Source organism: Mirounga leonina, unplaced genomic scaffold, assembly GCF_011800145.1.
Source record: "Mirounga leonina isolate KUSES-001 unplaced genomic scaffold, KU_Mleo_1.0 Mir_180, whole genome shotgun sequence".
NCBI lineage: Eukaryota > Metazoa > Chordata > Mammalia > Carnivora > Phocidae > Mirounga > Mirounga leonina.
The window spans coordinates 13,256,810-13,282,833 of NW_023270469.1; the positions used below are offsets into that span (position 1 = coordinate 13,256,810).

Here is a 26,024-nt window from a genome sequence, read left to right on the forward strand (position 1 = left end):
AGAAGAGGCTTAGCTTTGGCTGAATGCTGGCTGTTCCTCTGTCAGAGACTTGCTGGCTGGTCCCTGCTGACCCTGGGGATGAGAACCTACTTGAAATGGTATTGTAAGGTTGGGTTCATGGTAGCTGTAGAAACAAACAGAAAACTGAGCAGAGCTGAACCCTGAAGGCAATGGGTGCTGCCATGGTAACTTCGTGCTGTGTGAAAAACCATGAGAAACCACATCCTTTCTTCAGATAAATGTCAAGGGACTCTCCTAAGAAATACAGCAAAGATTTATTTAGGAGAAAAATAGCTTCTAAATGTGCTGTCCTCTTACCCTGGGAGTAGCAGAATAGCCTTCGAGCATCACATCAATCGTCTGGTCTGGGTACAGCTCCATTCTAACGGGATGGAGCTGAAACACGGGGCCTGGAGGAGCCCTGGACTCCTGGGAGCACTGGGGTTGGGGCTGGCTCTTAGCAAGACCCTTCTTAGCCAGGCCCTTCTTGCTCAGCTTGTCCTGTGGACAGAAATCTTCGTTCATCCAGAACAACTGTTGGACCCGACGTCCTTTGTTGGTCAACTTGAAGTGGTAAAAACAGGTGTCCAGGCTGGAAAAGAGGAGGCAGGGATTGAGAGGACTCAGCTTTGAGGTGTTCTCTTCAGCTCTACACCCTTGGGATTTACTCCTCTGAAAGTATTTAAAAAGTGAGTAATGAAATATATTTTTAAAAATTTAGGAAGGCTAAATCACGAGGCTACAAGGAGCCACCACAGTAATGGGACAAGGTAGTGTCTACTCATGGAATCCACAGACTGGAGTCTGGCACCTGGGTTTGGTCCCTGAGTTGCCATCACCAGGGAAGGGGCACAGAACACAGACACAGTATGTGCAAAAACCACTCTAATTTACGAGAAATGATTCTGAGGAGTGAATGGAAAGCAAAATACCTACTGGAGAAGAGATACATTTCAACTTGTGTTGAGTAAATTTCCACTGACTGAGCAAAATATCTTGTGATGGGCTCAACTTGAAGGGTACTTGGAAAAGAAACCACACATACCCACCAAGCCCAGCCAAAGCTCAAAGGGACTGTACGATGGACCAGAACATCAGCTGTGGTCATTTTTCTCAGACTAGTGCTTTCAAAATTCTGCTATTTCATTCATTAATTCATTTGTTTGTTCATTCATCTATCCCATGAATATTTATTAAGAACCTCTTGATTGTCTGGCTCTTTGCGAGACACTGGGATTTCTAAGAACTTGGAGGTGGCTCAAACATGATTTTGTTTGGTATTTTAAAAAAAAAACTGATTTAGGGGCATCTGGGTGGCTCAGGTGGTTAAGCATCTGCCTTCAGCTCAGGTCATGATCTCAGGGTCCTGGGATCAAGCCCTACATTGGACTCCCTGCTTCTCCCTCTCCTCCCTGCTTGTGCTCTCTGTTGCTATCTCTGTCTCTCTCTCTCAAATAAATATATAAAATCTTAAAATAAAATAAAATAAAATAAAATAACTAATTTATAAGCTTATTTAAATTTTTTTTTCCCCCAGGGAGAAAACTCATCTCAGGACTGAGGACTGTTTTTTATTTTTAAAATTTTATCAGGCTTTGAGATTTCATCCCCTCTGTTCCTCATTAGAAATAGCATCATATCTGGCGCCTGGGTGGCTCAGTTGGTTAAGTGACTGCCTTCGGCTCAGGTCATGATCCTGGAGTCCCGGGATCGAGTCCCGCATCGGGCTCCCTGCTCGGCAGGGAGTCTGCTTCTCCCTCTGACCCTCCCCCCTCTCATGCTCTCTCTATCTCATTCTCTCTCAAATGAATAAATAAAATCTTAAAAAAAAAAAAAAAGAAATAGCATCATATCTTATAAGTAAGTTGAAGCATCAGATAAATAATGAGTATTTGCCAACTGTCAGGTGTAACCATTTCTATCTAAATATGCATCCACAGAGCAAGTTTACTGGAGTAGCTTGACTTTATGGCTAAGTCCAGGTTTTAGGGAAATAATAAATAATATAAACTGTTTATAAAGTAGGCAGCATCTCTGTCACTTATACAGAGTAGGTATATCTGTCAATCCTCCCAGCAACCCAGTAATAATAAGTATATTTTCTACCATTTTATAAAGAAATAGAAGCTCTGAAAATTTAGGGAGTTGCCCCAAAATATGCAACCAGAAGAGGCGCCATATGGGTATTTTTTCAGACCCTTACATTCAAAAGGTTGGCCAACTGTTTCTGTAAAGGGATGAACAATAAATACTTCAGACTTGTTGGGCCATGTGGTCTGTCATGACTACTCAACTCTCCATTGTGTGAAGGGAGCCACAGAAACTGTCTGTATAGGAACGGGCATGGCCATGTGCCAATAAGACTTCATTTATAGAAGCAGGCAGTGGGCTGCACTTTGCCCACCCCTGCTTTTGACACTTCTCCTGGGGATTGCTGGCATTATGATTTTATGGTGAAAAGAATAACTGCAGGGTTTGTCCAGAGGAGAAATTGGCAGCTAAAAGTTGCAGTTTGCTTCTACATTCATAGACAACTATTAGCTAACCCTCCATTTCTAGGCAAGTGTCAGAAAATCCTTTGGGGCTTTGTGACACTATTTGTAGACTAAGGAGAACATGTAATTAAGACTGGCGTGCAGTATATTGTTTTCTATAATTATATTTGAGTTCACTTAACAAGAAATTTGGAAATAGAAGCATGGTACGCAATGACAACATGCCCTAGCTTATGGCCAATAGACGGGTGGAGAGGAGCATTTTTATACCTAGCTGACACAAAAACTGTAATTGGATGCTTCTCTGAAAACAAATGAAATTCAACTATCTGACTCGCCTGTTACTTCATGCCTATTGGTTAATGTATCTTCAATCAAGTGTCATGTGTTGTAGATGGAGCAGAGGAAAGGAGGTGTGGATGGGGTTTTGGGGAGGGCTCCTAACTGACTTTTGTCAGGCACATATTCTCTAAGTATAGTGTGTCCATCTTGGTTTCAAGGCCTGTTACACCAGAAGGCAGGAGTACCCCTCTGAGATCTGTTCACAGTATTTCAACAGGCCAAATTCAACTGGCCCCCAAGAGTCGACTAGTGGCAGCCATGTGACTCCTCTGAGGAACCGTGAATAAACTGCCATATATATCCTCCACTGTTAGCATTCAAACCTCATACATTTTCAGAGCTGCATTTAGACTGTTCTGCTCAAAGATGTCTATCCTATACCACCTTTTATATAAATATGGAGATTCTCTAGCTTTTCAGGTGGAGACAATTGCAAACTTCTCAATTGTTGGTGCATGGGTGGGGAGACAAGCAGAGGACATAATACAAGAAAAATTACTGGCCTTGCAATAACTGATAATATACAATAAATTTTTTAACCTTCCAAGTTATACTCTATTTAGGTCACCACCAAGTTGCATCTGTATTTTCTACATTCATGGAGAGGAATTAGCAGTGCTTTGGAATTAAAGAGGAGACGTCATGGTTGAGATTCTAAATTTGTCACAAAGAAGCCATTGTATGTTTGAGAGAAAAATGCACTTCTAGAAGTCTCTTCTCTAGTGTGGAGGGACACAGCTTGGAGAACTCCACTATGCTGTGCCTAGGAAATGTCTTCTTGTGGCTGATGTATCCATTTGAAGGGAGAATGAAGACAGGAAGGGGGGCGGGCTGAAGACACTAATTCTATTTACTTAAAATAATTTTTCCAAGTAGAGGTGATGGTCAGCTAATGCAACATCTGTAGTATCTGTAAGAATTGGTCCAGGATGTCTCCCTACCTAAAATGTGCTCCCAAATTGAGCTCTGGAGCAAAGGGCTTATCTGAGACGATGGTGGAGCCAACTCCGGAAGCCTGGACAGGAATCCGGTAAGTGTTGCTATTTTCTATGTCCAAAATGACCGTGTCTTTGAAGGTCAGGATGTCGTTCAGGTTGGCAGTCAGTGTCAGCTGAACATCGGTTTCCGGGGGAACCATGCCTTTACTGGGTTCAATCGTCCACAGGGACTTTGTGTGTGCCTGCAACACAAGACTACAAGTTAACAGTGAAGATATTCTTGGCTTTTCATTCTGCTCATGTCAAAGCCCTCTAGACTTCAAATGGCTGGCACTGCAGAACTCCACATCAGAGACAAACTTTTTTTTTTTCTTAATCAAAGCAACTGGGTGTTTGTTGGCTTTTCTTTTTTTCAAAAAGCAGTCTGATTCTGAAGAGCAAACCTACAATTCCACTTTTGAATGCTCTGTGAAGATTCTTTATATCTCTTTCTCAAGATGACAGTCCAGTTCTCTAAGAAGCTTATACTAATTATCTGCTCTAATCTCCAAATTTTGAGATGCTGACAGAAGGTACAACATCCTTCCTGGAATCTGTAATTTTTCAAAACAAATGTATTTCAAGGGCAAAGTTTCTATGATGTTATAGTGAGGATGAACAGCTTTCATTAATGAACACAATACAGGAAGTTTTTATATATATTATTTCATAATAATCAATGGAATTTTGTTTGCTAAAATTTCAAACTTATTTTGAAATATATGACAGGACTGAATTATAGAGTTGGAATTGATGCCCACCAATCTGTTTCCTTTAACCACTTAGACTCTTATAGCTCACTCTTTCCTCCCTAAGGTCTTTGGCCAAATGATACCTCTCAACGAAGCCGACTCTGCCCATCATATTTTAAATTACAAACCTTCCCCCAGTAATCCTGATCCTCTTTGCCCTGTTCTATTTTTTTTCCCTTAGCACTTACCATTGCACAATCTTCTAACATTGTGTATAACTGATTTCTTTATCATGTTTGTTTGTTTCCTTGCACTAGCATATAAGCTCTCCACAGAAGGGATGCTTATGTTTTTTGTTCTTGTTGGTGTTCACTGATATATGTCCCCAGCACTTATAACTGGTACATAGTTATAAGTGCTTAATAAATATTTGATAAATGAATTAATGTATCTACCTTTGATGTAGGAAAACTCAATTCTCAACTAAAGTAACTTATTCCAGATTTTAACAACACAAATTGTTTGCTATCCCTTCCTTATATTAAGTAGAGAGGCTTTTTTTGTATCCTCCATAACACTGGTATTGGCCAATCCCTTGGAGCTAAATAGGATAAACTGAAGCACCCTCTTTTGCTTAACAGCCCTTTGAATCCAGCATCCTAGCTTTAGAAGAAAATCTCAAATAGCACAATCAGGCTCCAAAGTAAGTTAAAAATTTGGTTAAGGTGTCAAGTCATAAAAATGTTGTAAGGATCTTATTTACTATAAAAATATAAATTCTGCTTACTTGATGGTAATCTTTTTTTTCAGGCTCCTTTTAAGATTTTCCCCTTGTATTTACTTATTTACTTATTTATTTAATTTAGTTAACATATAGTGTACTATTAGTTTCAGGGGTAGAATTTAGTGATTCATCAGTTGCATATAACACCCAGTGCTCATTACATCAAGAGCCTGCCTTAATGTCCATCACCCAGTTACCCCATCCCCCCCCCCACTTCCCCTCCAGCAACCCTCAGTTTGTTTCCTAGAGTTAACAGTCTCTTATGGTTTGCCTCCCTCTCTGTTTTTATCTTATTTTTCCTTCCCTTCCCCTATGTTCATCTGTTTTATATTTAATTGTAGGGCAGGTTCACTATAAGGTGTCTAATTAGGAGTTTATTTGCATATCCTGCTTGGAATTTGCTACTTTTCTAGAATCTGTGCTTTGATAGCTCTTCTTTTTTTTTTTTTTTTTTTAAGATTTTATTTATTTGACAGAGAGAGAGACAGCGAGAGAGGGAACACAAGCAGGGGGAGTGGGAGAGGGAGAAGCAGGCTTCCCGCGGAGCAGGGAGCCTGATGTGGGGCTCGATCCCAGGACCCTGGGATCATGACCTGAGCTGAAGACAGATGCTTAATGACTGAGCCACCCAGGCGCCCCATGATATCTCTTATTTCTGAAAAATTTTCAGCTATTATCTGTTTAAATATTTTTTCTGCCTCATTCCCTTTCCCTATCCTTGTGTGTGTATGGCTTTTCTATTGTGTCCTCTGTCTCTTAGACTCCCATCTGCACTTTCCATTCTTTTGCTCTTGGTGCTTCATTTTGGATTTGTTCTGAGCTATCTTCCAGTTCACTAATTCTTTCTCCAGCTGTGTGCAAGTGACTTTTAAACACACCTATTATGTTCTTGCTTTTACAAGTGAACGACAAAAATGTAGGTCAGAGGAGGCTGGGGTGAAGTGCTTCAGGGAAACCTAAAGAACAAGATGCTTCTCCAGAACAGAGGATATTGAAATTCTTTGATTGTGACATGATTAACTTGCAGGATCTCAGCACTCTACACACTGACATCCAGCTGGCTAAGAAGAGAAGAAAGAGGATGGAGGGTCACATACTGAAACTTTATGTACCGACCCTGGAAATGTTACACATCACTTCTGCCACTTCCGCTGTCTAAAACTCAGTCACACAGCCATGCTCAACGGCAAAAAAGGCTGAGAAATGTCATCTGGCTCCAAGTCCAAGAGTAAAAGGGAATGGGTGTTGTGAATCACTAGCTGCTTGCTGCTAAAGTCATCCTGATGGTTAAGTCTACTCCCAGATCCTTAAGGTCTTCTCCCAACTGACCTGGATCTCAGATTTTGGAAGGTGAAGAATTTACTCCATCAGAACACAGAAGTGGATGCATAACTTGGCATTTCAACTCCTATGGGAATTGCAGGCCTGGGGTTATTACCTACCTGCTGTTAGGACAAGTGGAGGGGCAGCTACAAGAGAAAATAAGAAAGTTCTAGGCCAGGTCATCTCAGCTGTTGGCCCTTCTTCCCAAATTAGTGGCCCTGGAGCACTCTACATAGTTTTACTCATTTATGAGACTCAGCTTACAATTAAAACATAAATCAATGTCATTTTTGTCCCTTTTTTTATCAAAAAGCAAATGCCTTTTGGAAGAAGTTTCTGTCAATGTCATCTCTCCTGTTATAACCATTTATTTTCCTCCTCTAGCCAGTAGCACAGGTCAATCCTCTGTTCACAACGAAGATATGGTGTCACCAGCATAAGTGCTATTTCAAGTCAGGGGACATTAGTTTTCAATGGATGGGTACCATTTCTATTCTGATTCCTGCTGACACAGGTTGGCTGCCCTGGAAAGAAGATATGAAGTTGCTCTCCAGGGCTGAATTGGTGAGTTTTCTTTTTGATGAAGCTTATTAATCAATGTTTGGCATAAAACCAGGCAGCCAAGTACATCCTAGAATCCACGAACAAGGCACATTAAAATGCCAGCTGCTAAGGTACTGGACTATCCTCCCCCAAAGTCAAGCTTTAAACTGCCCCAACACCCTTGTGTCTCTTTGCTATTTGACTTTTAGGGATGTTCTTTGCTGCTAGGAAGGACTTGGCATATATGATATTTTCTGTTATTAGATTGCAGATCTGATGAAGGAATGGATGAATGATAATCATCATAGCTATGGAGGACATTCCACAACCTTTCAAAACTCCAAAAGAGTAAAACAACAACTGATGGAAATAGGTTAGGAAGGAGGGCTCTGAAGGAAAAGGGATGTGGGTTTGAGTCCCAGCTGCAAAGCTTTCGAACTGTTGGATCTTGGGCGTGTTACTTAACCATGCCCAGGCTCAGCGTTCCCATTTGGAGCTTGTGACACCAGCTGCACCTTCTGCGCAGATTGTGGTGATGCTTCTCGTGAGGTAATGCTGTGAAACTCAGAGCAGCATCTGACAAATAGTAAGTCCTCACAAATGACAGCCACTGTCATCATTTCATCAAAATATGAAATGTCCCACATGACACATAATTATGGGCTCAACAGTATTTTTTTAAGATTTAAAAAAATTTATTTGTCAGAGAGAGAGAGAGAGCACACAAGCAGGGGGGAGCGGCAGGCAGAGGGAGAAGCAGGCTCCCTGCTGAGCAAGGAACCCAACGTAGGACTCAATCCCAGGACTGTGGGATCATGACCTGAGCTGAAGGCAGACGCTTAACAGAATGAGCCACCCAGCTGTCCCTAGGCTCAACAATATTTGCTAAAAATAATAGATTACAAAACTGAGAAAACAAAGAGGGATGCTAAGAAAGCCTATAACAGACACTACCCTTTACAGAAGAGAAGCAGCTTGTAAGGATTTGTGATAGACAGAATTATAAGGTGGCTCCCAAGATGTCCATCTCCTAGTGTATAGGTATCTTCTCCCAGTTATTTAATCAAACATGAATCTAGGTGCTACTGTGAAGGGATTTTGCAGATGGAATTAAGGTCCTACGTCCATTGATTTTAAGGTGGGGAGATTATCCTTAGCGGATCAGATGAGCCCTTAGAAGGGATTGGGCTCACTCTGGAAGACAGTATGGAGGTTCCTCAAAAAGTTAGAAATAGAACTACCCTACAACCCAGCAACTGTACTATTAGGTATTTATCCAAAGGGTACAAACATAGTGATTTGAAGGGGCACATGCACCCCAATGTTTATAGCAACAATGTCCACAATAGCCAAATTATGGAAAGAGTCCAGATGTCCACCGACAGATGAATGAATATTTTAGTATATGTGCTGCCGAAGCGAGCACTGATAAATGAATAAAGATGTGGTACACACACACACACACACACACACACACGGAATACTACTCAGCCATCAAAAAGAATGAAATCTTGCCATTTGCAATGATGTGGAGGGAACTAGAGGGCTAAGTGAAATAAGTCAGAGAAAGACAAATATCATATGATTTCATTCATATGTGGAATTTAAGAAACAAAACAGATGAAAATAGGGGAAGGGAAGGAAAAATAAGATGAAAACAGAGAGGGAGACAAACCATAAGAGACTCCTAACTATAGGAAACAAACTGAAGGTTGCTGGAGGGGAAGTGGGTAGGGGGATGGGGTAACTGGGTGATGGGCATTAAGGAGGGCCCTTGATGTAATGAACACTGGGTGTTATATGCAACTGATGAATCACTAAATTACCTCTGAAACAAAACAAAACAAAACAAAAACCGAACAAAGGTGGGGAGATTATCCTTAGTGGATCAGATGAGTCCTTACGGTTTCACATATTTGTTCCCAAAATGATAAAAATGGGCTTTCCTAAGCCTTCCATCCAAACTTCAGCAAAACAGGTGCCTCTGTTTTTTTCTGTGAATTGGGAGTGAAAAGGCTGAGTCCTTAGAGCAGCCCATGAACAACACATATGAAAGGTTAGTACATGCATGTGCACAGGACTGTGAAAGATGGAAAGATGGTAATCATCTGCAATTCAGAATTCCATGCCTGCTGGTGATGAGTGTGACACCCTGAGGTGTCACGTGTCTGAAGATAACATCTGCTTTTTATTTTATAATAGTGCATCAGTGCACTTAGGCAGCACTCACCTCCCAAGGTAATACAGTCAGAGCTTTTATAAGTTTCATCATGGTGTATTTAATATTTGCCACAAAAGACAGAAGTGAATGCTATTGTTTGCACATGTCATTTCAACAATAAATGAGAGTGAATATACTCAGGCAGACCTCCTCTTCCATAGTGCTAATGACCATGGAGCTTGAAGAAAATGCTGTGTACTTTCTTCAAAATGACTTGTTTGCCAGTTGAAATCTGCAAGAATTTCCTTCCATGGAACGAGAAGACACAAATAACAACAGGAACCAATGTGCAGAGCTAGGGATTTCTTTGGATTAATACTATTATCTCAGCAGACGATCAATTCTTTGTGGAACAAGAACAATGAACAGTCACCAAGGCCTTTCTCCTTTTTGTCTGCTAAATATGGTATCTCAACTCAATTGATTATCTTCCCTGAAGTGAGTCACTTTATTACTTAAAATAATTAACTGAGAATTAGGAGATGAAGTACGAAAGAAATGGTGCCGGAGCTTTACAAGGGAGGCAGTGGAGGGGAATGTTTAAAAGAGTGGGCTTTGAAGTCACATGACTTGGTGGTCAACTGTGGACTCTACCCTTTGTAGTCAGGTGATCCAGGATTAATTTTAAAATCGATTTCAGTTTCCTCATTTGTTAAATGTGCTGCTTGAAGATGAAATAAAACAGGAGCCAAGCCTCTAGCACTTTGTCTACCACAGAGTAAGTGCTCAGTAAATGGTGGGTATTATTAACGTTATCATTCAAAACTTTACATCCAGTTCCTCTTCCTGCTTGTGCCCTCCCCAGTCTACATTAGTGACACGGTTCTTTTTCACAGGGCTGATCCTGCTCCTCTCCTGCTGAAGATACTGGAAGGCTCTCCATGGTCTGGACCAATGGTGTTGAATCCTTTATCCCCTTTGAGAATGCTATGGAACCCCACCACAGAAAATGTACACACACACACACACACCCCAACTTGACATGTGATTTCCAGGGTTCATGGTGGGTATTTGCCACTTTTTCTGTTTGCAACATGGCAGCCTGTAATCAAGACTGGTATACCTTTAGTCTGGAGAATCCATTCCAAATTCTTCAGAAGAGGACCCCAACGCACTTTTCTAGGCTTCCTTTCTAGGCACTGTCAATTTCCAAAATGCACCCTTGGCGTTGGCCCTACCAGCTCACTCACCCCTCCCAAGTATACTGTACATCATCACTGCACTTAACTATGCTACTCTGTGGGATCGTACACCCCGTTTCCCCGTCTTCCTCCTCCTTATCCTGCAAGTCTCCATTCAAATGTTTTATGTATGAACATTTTAAGTTTTTTTTTTTTTTTTAAAGATTTTATTTATTTGACAGAGAGAGACACAGCGAGAGAGGGAACACAAGCAGGGGGAGTGGGAGAGGGAGAAGCAGGCCTCCCGCAGAGCAGGGAGCCCGATGCGGGACTTGATCCCAGGACTCTGGGATCATGACCCGAGCCGAAGGCAGACGTTTAACTGACTGAGCCACCCAGGCGCCCCGAACATTTTAAGTTTTATAGAAGAATTAATCACTTCCTCCTCTGTGGTGACATATCATAATACAGTGCGCTGTAATACTGTATCAGTTGTGTATTCATTTCTTTTTCTGAGATTGTAAACCCTTCAAAGAAAGAGACCATTCTGTGTGCTTTTATGCCTCTCACTTCAGTTAGCACAGTACCAGGAATGGGGAAGGTGTTCAAAAAATATTTTTTTTGTCAATAAATATATGAAAATGTTCAGCCTTACCAGTAAGCCAAAGAAACACTAGCAATACAACTTTTTTTTTTTCATCTGCCAGATTTGGCAAAAACAAACCAAATGCTGGCAAGGGTCTGGGAGAGGGTGACATTCTTCAACATTGCTGGGGGTAGGATGTAAATTGGTATAAATTTTCTGGGAGAAAATTTCCTAAGATATATTAAGCCTTTTAGTTATGTTCATGTCATATGACCCGGCAAATGCATTTCTAGAAGTCTAGTCTAGGAAACGGTGAGGAATGCGATCAGCAATTAGGACATGAGCACGGTTTATGGTGGTGAAAAATTGGAAGCAATCTACTAGTAGGGGATTAATTAAATCAACTGTGGTGGAGCCAAGTGATGCAATAAAATCAGTCACTGAAATGATCTGAACAGGAATGTTCCTTAATGATTCATATTGAAAGTGACTACACTTCATTGTTGAGTGAAAACAGCTGGAAATGAAGTTGGATTATCCCATGAGAGGGGGTAGAAATACACACACACACACAGTGACGGTTCAGAAGATATACACTGAAAATTTAACAGTGGTTATATGTTTGGTGGCATTGTGAGTGGTTTTTTTCTTCCTCCATTTGTTCTACAAGGATAATGTCAATTGCATTATAAGAAGACGTGCACTTACATTTATTGAAGAAAGAACTTGTCCTAAAAGGATATGGGCATTCTCTTTAGAGCCCATGTAATTTTAACTTTGTTTGCTCTCTTGCTTCTATTTCATTCCTGGCTTCTTTCTTTCTTAGAAGTCTTTCTTTGTAAATAAATAATACAGGTACACAATGTAAAACTCAAATGAGTATAAGGGTAAAGAGTCTCTCTCTCTCTCTCCTGTCTGTTGATAGCCACTAGCTGCCATCCCGGGAGGCCGCCACTCTTGGCAGTTTGCTGCGTATCTTTCCAGAGATTCTTTATGACTTAAAAAAAAAGCCCCTTTTTCCACAACCTCTCCAACATTTGTTGTTTCTTTCCCTGTCCATTTTGGCCATTCTAACTGGTGTTAAGGTGGTATCTCAATGTGGTTTTGATTTGAATTTCCCTGATGGCTAATGATGATAAACATTTTTTCATGTGTCTGTTAGCCATTTGTATGTCTTCTTCAGAGAAGTGTCTTTTCATATCTTCTGCCCACTTTTTGACTTATTTGTTTTTTGGGTGTTGAGTTTGAGAAGTTCTTTTTTTTTTTTTAAGATTTTATTTATTTACTTGACAGAGAGAGACACAGCGAGAGGGGGAACACAAGCAGGGGGAGTGGGAGAGGGAGAAGCAGGCTTCCCGCAGAGCAGGGAGCCCAATGTGGGGCTCGATCCCAGGACCCTGGGATCATGACCTGAGCCGAAGGCAGACGCTTAACGACTGAGCCACCCAGGAGCCCCGAGTTTGAGAAATTCTTTATAGATCTTGGATATGAGCCCTTTATCTGTAGTGTCATTTGCAAATATCTTCTCCCATTCTGTGGGTTGCCTCTTTGTTTTGTTGACTGTTTCCTTTGCTGTGCAGAAGATTTTCATCTTGATGAAGTCCCAAAAGTTTTTTGCTTTTGTTTCACCAGCTTTTGGAGATGTATCTTGAAAGAAGTTGCTGTGGGCGATGTCAAAGAGGTTACTGCCTATGTTCTCCTCTAGGATTTTGATGGATTCCTGTCTCACATTGAGGTCTTTCATCCACTTTGAGTTTATCTTTGTGTATGGTGTTAGAGAATGGTCGAGTTTCATTCTTCTGCATGTGGCTGTCCAATTTTCCCGCACCATTTATTGAAGAGACTGTCTTTTTTCCATTGCATGTTTTTTCCTGCTTTGTCAAAGATTATTTGACCATAGAGTTGAGGGTCCATATCTGGGTTCTCTTTTCTGTTCCATCGGTCTATATGTCTGTTTTTGTGCCAGTACCATGCTGTCTTGGTGATCACAGCTTTGTAATATAGCTTGAAATCAGGCAACGTGATACCCCCAGCTTTGTTTTTCTTTTTCAACATTTCCTTGGCAATTCGGGGTCTTTTCTGATTCCATACAAATTTTAGGATTGTTTGTTCCAGTACTTTGAAAAATGTCATTGGAATTTTGATTGGGATGGCATTGAAGGTATAGATTGCTCTGGGTAGCATAGACATTTTAATAATGTTTATTCTTCTGATCCATGGGAATGCAAGTTGGTACAGCCACTTTGGAAAACAGTTTGGAGGTTCCTCAAAAATTTAAAAATAGAGCTACCCTATGACCCAGCAATTGCACTACTGGGTATTTACCCCAAAGACACAGATGTAGTGAAAAGAAGGGCCATATGCACCCCAATGTTCATAGCAGCAATGTCCGCAATAGCCAAACTGTGGAAAGAGCCGAGATGCCCTTCAACAGATGAATGGATAAAGAAGATGTGGTCCATATATACAGTGGAGTATTACTCAGCCATCAGAAAGGATGAATACCCAACTTTTACGTCAACATGGATGGGACTGGAGATTATGCTAAGTGAAATAAGTCAAGCAGAGAAAGTCAATTATAAGGTTTCACTTATTTGTGGAACATAAGGAATATCATGGAGGACATTAGGAGAAGGAAGGGAAAAATGGGGGGAGGAATTGGAGGGAGAGATGAACCATGAGAGACTATGGACTCCGAGAAACAAACAGTGTTTTAGAGGGAGAGAAGATGGGGGACTGGTTAGCCCGGTGATGGGTATTAAGGAGGGCACGTACTGCATGGAGCATTGGGTGTTATACGAAAACAATGGATCGTGGATCACCACATCAAAAACTAATGATGTATTATTGTATGGTGACTAACACAACATAATACAATTTAAAAAAAAGTCCATTTGCATATATACTACTTTTTCTCACATAAATGGTAATAGCATACTATAATACTTTCCTGCAGCAAGATTGAAATTTTCAAATTTTTATGAAATGTACACATACAAATAATCTGCAAAGTCAAATGGTTCTAGGAAAAAGACATGAAAAACAGTAGTCCTTCGAACCCACTCTCCCACCCTTCCCCATTTTTCCTATCCTTGTCCATTAACGGAGGCAACTGCTGTCAATTCTTTTTGCATTTTCTTGTGGCGTTTGCCTTCCTCCAAGGAACCTACTGCTACTTCTTTTCAGTTTGAGCATTATCAACTTATTTCTCTCTACAGAAGACAATGACAGCTCTCTTCTCTCCCTCTCTCCATCACTTTCTTCCCCTCATCCTCCCAATATAGTTAAAACTTATTTTCTGGTGAGAATCTACACCGTGAGCATGCAAATACTATTCACAGCTGAGCTATGAAAAGCATACTGTGATTACATTTCCATTTGTGTACAACTTTTATTTTCCCAGGAATTATTGTCTTGTCTTTGTTGTTTAATGTATCTATCATGGACACATCCCCAAACTCTCAAAGCAGTAAATGTCCTCTCTAAAACATCCGATTTTCTATCAGCTCCATTTTCTTAGAGACAAATCTCTCCTGGAGCCATCTGTTCTGCAACTCCTGTCTGACCTGACTGCTCTGTGGGCCTGCAACACATCTGGCATCCTAAAAATGCCACACAGCACATCCTGGGTATTCCTTGAGCTTCTTTCCTGGGTCTGAGCCTTTGTACCTCATATCTCATGTTTTCCTCACTTTGCTGGAGAAGGTTCTTCACTACCTTCCCAAGAAAGGATTCATGGAGGGTAAACGTTTTGAGATCTTGCATGCCTGAAATGTTTTTATTCTAACCCCACATTTGATTAATCTTGTGGCTGGTTGATGAATTCAAGACTAAGATGTATTCTCCTTCAAAAAGTCTTTTTTTCCACTCCAGTGTTGCTGTCTAGAAGTCTGAGGTCACTCTGGGTTCCTGATTTGTTTTTTCTTTTTGAGCACTAATACTTTTCCATCTGGAATTTAAAGATGTGTTTTCACATGGGCCTATTTTCATCAATTATGCAGCATATTTGATGAATATTTTCCATAAATTCCTCTCTGTTAGTTCTGGATACGTTTCTTGGATTATTTCTTGCATAATCTCCTCACCTCCATTTTTAAATTTGTTCTTTCTGGATGTACTTATTTGGATTTTTGAGATGTTGAAAAAAATCATCTAATTTTCTAATCTTTCTCTCCTTGTTTCTAGCTTTTTCTCCTATTGTTCTACTCTCTGATAGCTTCTCAATTTTATTTTCCAATTCTGTTATCAAAATTTTACCTTTCATGATTTTATTTTTAACTTCTATAACCACATTTTTATTGCTCCTTTAAAAAAAATATCACCCTGTTCTTGTTCACGGATGCAAAGTCATCTTTTATTTTCCTGAAATTACTAATGATCATTTTGCTTTAAGCTTTCTTCTCACTGTATTGCCTTTGTTTCCTCCATGTTCTCAACTTTATGTTTTCTGGTTTCTTGCTTCTGTATTACAGGCTTTCTTTTTTTTTTTTAATTAATTAATTAATTAATTATTTTTGATGTAGTATTCCATGATTCATTGTTTGCATATAACACCCAGTGTTCCATTCAATACATGCCCTCCTTAATACCCACCACCAGGCTAACCCATCCCCCCACTCTCCTCCCCTCTAAAACCCTCAGTTTGTTTCTCAGAGTCCATAGTCTCTCATGGTTTGTCTCCCCCTCTGATTTCCCCCCCTTCATTTTTCCATTCCTACTATCTTCTTTTTTTTTTTTTTAACATATAATGTATTATTTGTTTCAGAGGTACAGGTCTGTGATTCATTAGTCTTACACAATTCATAGGCTTTCTTGATGCAGCTTAGTTAAGTACTTGTAAAGCACTAAAACCATATGTGCTTGGGCAAGGGCCACCAGATATTTTAGATGCCCAACTATCAGTTTATTTCTGCCTTTCCTTGTGGCTGGTGAAACTGCCCAGAGAATATTCCAATCTGCTGCCCATGTGCTGAGGATTGAGGAGGAAGGGGGCCTTTCAGGATGAAGACTTTCTGGTAGTCCTCTTATTTTCATAATGGTACCCTGCTCTCAGCAGTGCCTTAGAAATCAGCAGCCAGGGGCGCCTGGGTGGCTCAGTCATTAAGTGTCTGCCTTCGGCTCAAGTCATGATCCCAGGGTTCTTGGATCGAGCCCTGCATCGGGCTCCCTGCTCAGCGGGAAGCCTGCTTCTCCCTCTCCCACTCCCCCTGCTTGTGTTCCCTCTCTTGCTGTCTCTCTCTCTCAAATAAATAAATAAATAAATCTTAAAAAAAAAAAAAAGAAATCAGCAGCCAGTTGACGATTATTCCTTTTAAGGTAAACTGTCTTTGTGTCTCTGGCTGCCTTTAATATCTACTCTCTGGTCTTAAGCAGTTCAACTATAATGTGCCTAGATGTGGTTTTCTTTATATTTATCTTGCTTTATAATGCTTTTTGAATCTGGCTTGATGTCTCACCCATGGTCTCTTCTGCTCCATTCTCTTCTCTCCTTCTGGTACTCCAATAACCATACCCTTTGTGTATATTTGTTTGTTTGACCAACTCGTCTACATTTTTCATCCTTTTATCTCTCTTGCTTTTCATTTTGGGTGGTTTCTTCTGACCTATCTTCCATTTCCACAATTTTCTCTTCATCTGTATCTAATAAGCAGTTAAACCTATCTAGTGAGTCCCTAATTTCAATTGTATTTTTCAGGTCTTTAGTTCCATTGGTTCTCTTCTATACTTTCCATAGTTCTACCAAAATTTTAAACCTTGCCTTTTAGTACCTTGAGCATATTAAGCATATCATAGTTTTCTGTTCAGTAGTCTTATCTCCTTGTATGGCTGGTTATTTTTAAATTAACTGTTAGACTTTGTATATAAAAACTGTAGATACATAAAATACTTTAAAGCTTAGAATAATGTTTTCTTCCTTTGGTGAGAGTATTATATATTTGCTTCTAGGAAAGATGTGGGGAGAACTAGCAATTCTAGATGTTCTTTATCCAGGCAGAGATTAAAATAATTTGAAATGAGGGTCTGTGCTAGTTTACTTTTTTCCCAGGGTGTAGCTTTATCAAAGTCCTAACCAAAAGTCTGAGAGTTTTACCAAGTCCAATCTTCTCCAATTTTTATCTCTTTAGCCAGTCTAGATTTCAGTTTTTATCTTCCTAGACCTGTGAGTTTTCTGAATGCTCTTTTCAGATTTTCAACCTCTGCAGCAATTCCATAGGGAAAACAGTTACAAATGCTGAACATATATTTGTTTCCTTTTTCTTTTTGTTTGTCACTGGCTTTGGTGCCCTTAAACACAGTTTTTCATATTTTTCCCAGATTTTCTTCTTGTTCTTAGAGAGAGGTAGTTTGGCATAATAGATTGAATAGGAAGGGATTGGTCACTGATCTGCTGAAGGTTCTTAGTGGTCAAGTAATTGTCCTACCTCTTGATTTCCCTATTTGTGGGGGAAGATGTCTGTAAGAATTTTAAGGCCAGCTGAATTTGGTTGCATGAGGGAGCCAGGTATATGTAATTTACATCGCTCTTAAGTAATATGTACCAACAATCTTTTCAGGCTACTAGGATGTATCTTTAAACAAGGATTGTAATGTTCTTTCTGAAAGTCACTGCCTTCTCAAAACTCAGCAAAAGGTGTCAGATCAAACACAAAGCATGAAGATAGTTAACTAAAAGGAAAGAGGACAGCTCCTAAGCATGCAGACATGACTTACACAGATTCCAGGGACCATCTGTACAAATAAATGAATAAATAAACTCCAAGGAGATAGAGAATCAGAAACCTATTGAACTTGAAAATTCTAAATACTAACCTATTTTCTAATAAACCTCTTTTCTTTGATGTGGAAGAACATATATGCATTCATTAATGCAAATATTTTCTATTTCACAAGAAGACTTCACTGTCAAATATTTAGAGAAACAAGTGAAAAGTGAGGAAAAAGGTAGCATTAGAGCTCCTATTTCATAGAGCTCTGTACTGTATGGATCAGTTAGTTTGGAACCTTAGGACCTCTCTGAGTGTGCCTTATTTATTTCTCTTTCTTATCTAAGAAAATAATATAAAAGACCTTAAGATATACTGTCATAAAGATTTAAGTCTTTCCACAAGTCATTTCACCTAGATCTTTTTGTCTGTCAATGTTAATAATCAAAGCTAGCATTTATTTAATGCCAAATGCTTATTTTTCACCAGGCACTATCTAGATATATTATCATGGTTAATCTTCTAGATGCCATTATTAGTTCCAATTAAAGGGAAGGAGCCAGTCTTAGAAAGGTTAAATAACTTTCCCAGAGTTAGAGCATATAGAGTCAGGACTCCATTCCAGATCTGCCCGACTACAACATCCTTACTCTTGATAGTACAAAATACTACTTAAACACTCATATACTAAACAACTCTTTGTTGAGTGACTACCATATGTTAGACAACTGTGTGTGACACATGACCATGCCCGCCCTCAGATAATGTTGCCCTTCCCTCTCAGACACATCCCAATTTAATGTCCTAACATCCCAGAGGGGGATTTTTTTCTTCCAAAGTATGAAACTTAATGCTGCATACAACAATTTCATCACAAATGACACTCAAAAAGACACCAGTGCCATCCTATGAAGAGCTCTACCATGTCATATATGCCCCTCCAGTCTCTGTCTTTTTGCTTGTGACAGGGAAGAGGAAATGGAACTAAGAAACAATATGATTTTCTCCCTGAAAAACATCATATAATCTTGACATATGTGGGTTGGGGATTTCATACCATTAATAAACCTTTACACCATAATACTTATTACAACCTTCTTGTCTTTTTTTGTTATATGAAAGTGTTTATTTCATTTTATACTAGCTTATTGTTGAATATGACTGTCTGCTCTCAGTGCACAGTCGGAATAAATTCTTTAGTTGATAATGACAGTGACAGCCATCCTTTAAAAGTGACATGAGCTGGTAACTTAGTCAGTTAAGGCTGCTCTAACATAGACTGGGTGGTTTATAAACAATAGAAATTTATTTCTCCTAGTTCTGAAGGGTGGGAGTCTGAGATCAGAGAGTCAACATGGTCAGGTTCTGGTGAGAGCCCTCCTCCAGGTTGCAGACAGCCATTATTCTCATTGTATCAACACATGATAGAAAAGGTGAGAGCTCTCTGGGGTCTCTTTTATGAGGGTGCCAGTCCTATTCATGAGGACTCTACCTTCATGATCTAATTACCTCCCAAACCCCTCACCACTTATATCATCATTTTGGGGGTTATGATTTCAATATATGAATTCTGCAGGGACACAAACGTTTAGTCCATAACAATTGATTAGATGATGATGCTGGTAATGGAGAAGAAATTATAAATTTTTATGGAGGAGGGAAGGTGGAATTTGGGAAAAAAACATATCTGATCAATATAAAGGAAGTTTACCTTAATCGCCCTCTGTGGTGACAAGTATTAACTGTAAGCCTGAATAATAATTAAATAGAAAAAACAATTTGCTAAAGCTAATTAAGAGCTGGGAGAGGCAGAATGAAGATGGAAAGTCTTGCAAAGCATGAAAGAAACTCACATATTTTTCTTTTATTTTTTAGATAGCCCTTTAATAACAAAGGAACAAAACCTCCTCCTTTCATTTTGGCTTTAGCTTACATTTAAGCTAATCATATTCAATCAGTAGAGCTGTTGTTCTAAATTCAGGGAAGGTGCTGACCCATCATGTTACCTAACATTCAATCGATAGCTTTCCTTTTTTCAGTGTGTTTTATAATCAATATGACCTGCTGGAATCTGTCTTCTGGGTTTCACTTTAGCTTTGCCAAAGTAAAAGAAGTCTCAAGTGAGAGTCAGGGTAAGAGGCTCACAGCTCCCTGTCAAGCAAAATCCTTTGCTTCGGTAAGTCTCTTGATATTATTGCCATTGGTATCCTCTAGTCAATGAATAAGTCCCTTGGAATGGCTCTCAGGAAAAGCACAATCCATTTTGGGAATGGCTATGACATTATGTATTAAAGAAAAGACGCCCACCATGATAAACTAGAATGTTATTCTTTTTTTTTTTTAAAGATTTTATTTATTTATTTGAGAGAGAGAGTGAGAGACAGCATGAGAGGGGAGAGGGTCAGAGGGAGAAGCAGACTCCCTACTGAGCGGGGAGCCCGATGTGGGACTCGATCCCAGGACTCCAGGATCATGACCTGAGCCGAAGGCAGTCCCTTAACCAACTGAGCCACCCAGGCACCCTAGAATGTTATTCTCTTATTTTCCTATTCTTGTGAATTTATTTTATAGATTTCTCATATTTGTAGATTTCTCATATTTTATAGATTTCCTCATAACTAAGGCAAAGATATAAGAATTCTGCTCCCTTATGCCAAATAAAGACGTAATTCACTACCCTTTTGTAAGTACTCACTGATAGTATATAAAGCACTGTAAAAATTAGTTAAGAGGACTGACTATAAATCAAGCTTTAAAACACACCCTTCACTCTCACATACAGAAAAAAGAGATACAATTTTGAAACTAGGAAGAACCAGGCATGGTTATACTCAAAAACAAGATCAACACTGTATCGACCAGAAATAGAACAGAAGCAATAAGAGGGTCCTGAAGCCACAGACCTCCTTGGCTCTAGGTCCTAGAGTCAGTAAAAGAAGCTTGAGGGACAAAATGAAAACGAAAAAGGTTTTTCAGGAAGTAAGGGATAAGGGCCAGTGTTCCCAGCCAAGAGAGCTTCCCTGAATTTGAAAGAAGGCCGAACAAAGCTGTGATGTTCCCAAGGTAATAGTGTACACACACTTGTGCCAGTGGTGGTGGTGAAGTACAGACGGTCATGTAGATAGGCCCTATGTCAAGCCACTGTCAAGTGTAATGACTGAATCTGTGATTTTTCCAATATCCCCATTGTGGGGAAAAGGATCAACACTTGATTCTGGGCTTGAGATAGTTGTTCAGGGTGAAGGCAAATGAAGAAAATGTTAGACAGGGAGGCAAGACTACTGAGAATGAGAAAAAAATACACCTCATGCCAGATTAATCTATTATTTAAAATTCCAAATCCTAAGAAGGACAGTTGCAAGCTATCAGCTAATGAATTCATTCTCAAGCAATCTATAGAACTAAGTGAAATTGATTAGAAAATGTTTCTGAGATCCTCAAAGAGATGCAGGGTGGTATAATATATATAAAACAAAAATTATGAAACAAAACCAGATATGAATCAAGAATAGTGGCTATGAGTAATCAATTATAAATCTTGGAATTGAAAAATATAGCCACTGAGGGGCGCCTGGGTGGCTCAGTCGTTAAGCATCTGCCTTCGGCTCAGGTCATGATCCCAGGGTGCTGGGATTGAGCCCCGCGTTGGGCTCCCTGCTCCACGGGAAGCCTGCTTCTCCCTCTCCCGCTCCTCCTGCTTGTGTTCCCTCTCTTGCTGTCTCTCTCTCTGTCAAAAAAATAAATAAAAATCTTAAAAAAAAAAAAGAAAAATATAGAACTAAAAAATTAAATAGATGATATAAACTTTAAATTTGCCAAAATCAAAGGCAGAATCTGTAAACTAGAGCATGCCACTGAGGAGGCATCAGAAAGAGATAAAGAGATGAAAGATATGAATGAGAAATAAAAATAGACATGTAGAATTGTAGTGGAATGTGTGTGTGTGTGTGTGTGTGTGTCTGTGTATTTTGCTCAAAGTAGGAAATAAAGGACTGGCAAAGAAGAAACATTTGAGGAGATAATGGCAAAAAATTTCCAGTATTTAAAAGGGTCAAATCTTCCGATGCATTTAAAGAGAAATCTATGAAAATCAAGAATAAAAACATAGTCTTAAAAGCACCTTGTGAGAAAAAGAAATGATCTATAGAAGAGTAATAACCTGACTAACTATGGAATTTTATCAGCAATAATTGATGCCAGAGATCAATCTTCAAAGGAAAAAATCCCGTCATATAGAATTTCATACTTAGCTAAACTATCATGCAAGAGTGAAGGTGAAATCAAGATATAGTCAAATATACATAAATTATGAGACCTCTATAGAGCACAGAACTTAGAGGTATATAATTTAGCAAGAAGCAATACAAACCAAGAAGGAAGCAGAGAGATACAAAAAACAAAAGAATAAATAAAAATCAGCAAATGATTTTGTTAACTAGTGAGTAGTTAATTACTGACAAAATCAATAACTCTGTGGTAAAGAAGAGAAGATCCAAAATTCTATACAATAATAGAAAAATTATGGAAGTAGGGAAAGATCAAGATATAATAAATGGGTGATGGAGTCCTTGTCTTATTCTTAAGGAGGATGAAGATTCTTTCATTATTGTTAGAAAAAGATATGATTTATTTCTTAGCAATGTAAACAGAGCCACTTAAAATAAGATCTATAGATTTTAAATGACTATAGAAAAAATGTATGAGAGGTAGTAGTGGTTGGAGGAGGGCTTGGAGAAAATTCATCAATACAATACAAAGCAGAAAAAGAAATAAAGAAAAAAACCCAGCATAGTATATGGGAAATGACAGGGTAAAATTGAGTTCATATACATCACTTATAATAGATTTTAAAAGGTCTTGGTATGGAAGGTTGAATAATGGGCCCTCAAAGATGTCCATGTTCTAATCCCTGGTATCTATAAATATGTTGCCTTACATGTCAAAAGGGACTTTCAGATGTGATTAAGGATTTTGAAATGAACAGATAATCCTGGGTTATTGGGATAGTCCTAATGTGGTAACAAAGGTCCTTATATGAAAGAGGCAAGAAGGTCAAAGTCAGAGATATAAGGATGGAAGCAGAAGTCACGAAGTAGAGAAGATGGTATGCTGCTGGCTATGAAGATGGAGGAAGTGGTCACAAGCCAAGGAATGTAGGTGGCCTCCAGAAGCTGTAAACGGCAAGGAATTAGATTCTTCTCCAGAGTCTCAAAAAAGTACACAGCTTTATAGATATATTTTAGACTAATGTTCTCCAGAACTATAAGATTATAAATTTGTTACAGCAGCAACAGAAAACTAATACACTTCTCAATTGAAAGAGTCTATCGGGACTCCTGGGTGGCTCAGTCGGTTAAGCATCTGCCTTCAGCTCAGGGCATGATCCCAGGGTCCTGTGATCAAGTCCCACATCAAGCTCCTTGCTCAGCAGGGAGCCTGCTTCTCCCTCTTCCTGCTCTGCCTGCCACTCCCCCTGCTTGTGCATTCTCTCTGACAAATAAATAAATAAAAATCTTAAAAATATAAAAGACAGAGTCTATAACTGGATTTTAAAAAATCTAGTCATACGCTATTTAAAAGAGATTTTAAGAAGAAGACAGGAGGGGAAGAATGAAGAGGGGCAAATCGGAGGGGGAGACGAACCATGAAGACGATGGACTCTGTAAAACAAACTGAGGGTTCTAGAGGGGAGGGGGGTGGGAGGATGGGTTAGCCTGGTGATGGGTATTAAAGAGGGCACGTTCTGCATGGAGCACTGGGTGTTATGCACAAACAATGAATCATGGAACACTACATCAAAAACTAATTATGTAATGTATGGTGATTAACATAACAATAAAAAAGTAAAAAAAAGAGAGATTTTTAAGTTGACACACAAAACTAAGACACACACAAATCTGAAAATAAAGGAATGAAAAGATATACCAGACAAATGCTAACTAAAAGAAAGCTGATGTAACAATATTACTATCAGGCAAAACAGAATTTAAGTCAGAAAACGTATTTAGGGATTAAAATGCACAGTATCTTATGAGAAAAGGAATAATATACCAAGGAGAAATAAAAGTCATGAATTTATATGCACCTATTAACATAGCTTTGAAATATATGGAGGAAAAAATTGACATAATTACAAGGAAAAATGAAACTATTATACAAATAATTAGTAAGGCCATAAAAGATTTAAACAATATCATCAATAAGCTTGATCTAATACAAACACACAGCCAGTTAGTCTTTTACACTCAATCACTAGAGTCTATATTCTTTTTTAAGGTCATGTGAAATATTTATAAAAACCAACCATAACTATGTCTCCCAAAACACAAATTCAAAGACTATGTGTCATGGAAACTATGTGTTCCAAATTCATTGTAGTTAAAAGTTATCTATTAAAATTCTATAAAAAGGGGAAATGTAAAGAATTAAGAATATATACCCATATATAACTCATATATTAAAAAGAAAATCACAGTAAAGTTTACCAAATATTTATAATAAAAAAGTATTACAAACAAAATGATTGTTATGGAGCTAAAATGTTGCAAAAAGAGAATATTTATAAGCTTTAAAGGCATGATTAAACTAAGATTTAAAATATTGTTAAACATTCCAATTAAGGTTTCTTGAAAAAGAATGAAATGATTATAAAGAGCTTGGAAAAAATGGTAAAACTTGGAAAAAATGGTAAAACTAAGAGCAGAAATTAGTGTATGAACATTTTAAAATCATACAAAACTATTTGGAATAGTTTTATGCCAATACATTTGCATTTAGATAAAATGAAAAATTTCTTTTTCAAAAATGAAAATCATTATACAAAATGAATCATTAGTTAAAATTTCATCACTTCTTGTACATCTTCCGCCCTCAATAAACACATGAAATTCCTATGACTAAATGCCTTTTTCACCGAGGAATGGATCCTACTTTATGTAGATTATATAAAGATCTTTTCAAAAATTCAAAAGAGGAAAAGCTAAGTCATATTATAAGAATATGATATTCTTGATACCAAAACCAGAAAAATGCAATGTAAAAAATTAAAAACAGATGCAAAAATCTAAATAATATGATAGCAATCATATCGGTAGTGTAACTCAAATAATATAACTAGATGTAGCATTCAGTGATTCATCAGTTGCATATAACACCCAGTGCTCATCACATCATGTGCCATCCTTAATGCCCATCACCCAGTTACCCTATCCACCCCCATCTACCCTTCCACAACCCTCAATTTGTTTCCCAGAGTCAAGAGTCTTTCATGGTTTGTCTCCCTCTCTATTTCCTCCCATTCAGTTTTCCCTCCCTTCCCCTATGATCCTCTGTGCTATTTCTTATATTCCACATATGAGTGAAACCATATAAGTGTCTTGCTCTGATTGACTTATTTCACTTAGCATAATACCCTCCAGTTCCATCCATATCAGTGTAAATGGTAGGTATTCATCCTTTCTAATGGCTGAGTAATATTCCATTGTATATATAAACCACATCTTTATCCAACCATCTGTTGAAGGACATCTCCACAGTTTGGCTATTGTGGACATTGCTGCTATGAAGACTGGGGTGTAGGTGCCCCTTTGTTTCATTATGTCTGTCTCTTTGGGGTAAATACCCAGTAGTGCAATTGCTGGGTCATCAGGTAGCTCTATTTTTAATGTCTTGAGGAACCTCCATATTGTTTTCCAGAGTGGCTGTACCAGCTTGCATTCCCACCAACAGTATAGGAGGGTTCCCCTTTATCCACATCCTTGCCAACATCTGTCATTTCCTGTCTTGTTAATTTTAACCACTCTTACTGGTTTAGGTGGTATCTCATTGTGGTTTTGATTTGTATTTCCCTGATGACAAGTAATGTGGAGCATTTTTTGATGTGTCTGTTGGCCATTTGGATCTCTTCTTTGGAGAAATGTCTGTTCATGCCTTCTACCCATTTCTTGACTGGATTATTTGGGGGTTTTTTGGGTGTTGAGTTTGATAAATTCTTTATCGATCTTGGATACCAGCCCTTTATCTGGTATGTCATTTGCAAATATCTTCTTCCATTCTGTCGGTTGTCTTTTGGTTTTGTTGACTGTTTCCTTTGCTGTGCAAAAGCTTTTTATCTTGATGAAGTCCCAATAGTTCATTTTTGCCCTTGCTTCCCTTGCCTTTGGCGATGTTTCTAGGAAGAAGTCGCTGCAGCCAAGGTCAAAGAGGTTGCTGCCTGTGTTCTCCTCTAGGATTTTGA

The 26,024-nt window shown here is 38.8% G+C and overlaps 1 protein-coding gene across 1 annotated transcript in view; it reads right to left on the bottom strand.

Annotated features, from left to right (window-relative positions):
* HYDIN (HYDIN axonemal central pair apparatus protein) overlaps positions 1-26,024 on the bottom strand; it is a 308,320-nt gene that overhangs the window by 159,436 nt on the left and 122,860 nt on the right. The window contains exons 18-19 of the mRNA XM_035024816.1: positions 3,779-4,017; positions 319-592 (exon numbers count right to left, since the gene is read on the bottom strand). Coding sequence (XP_034880707.1) covers positions 319-592; positions 3,779-4,017 — 513 coding nt within the window. The remainder of the gene's footprint in view (positions 1-318; positions 593-3,778; positions 4,018-26,024) is intronic.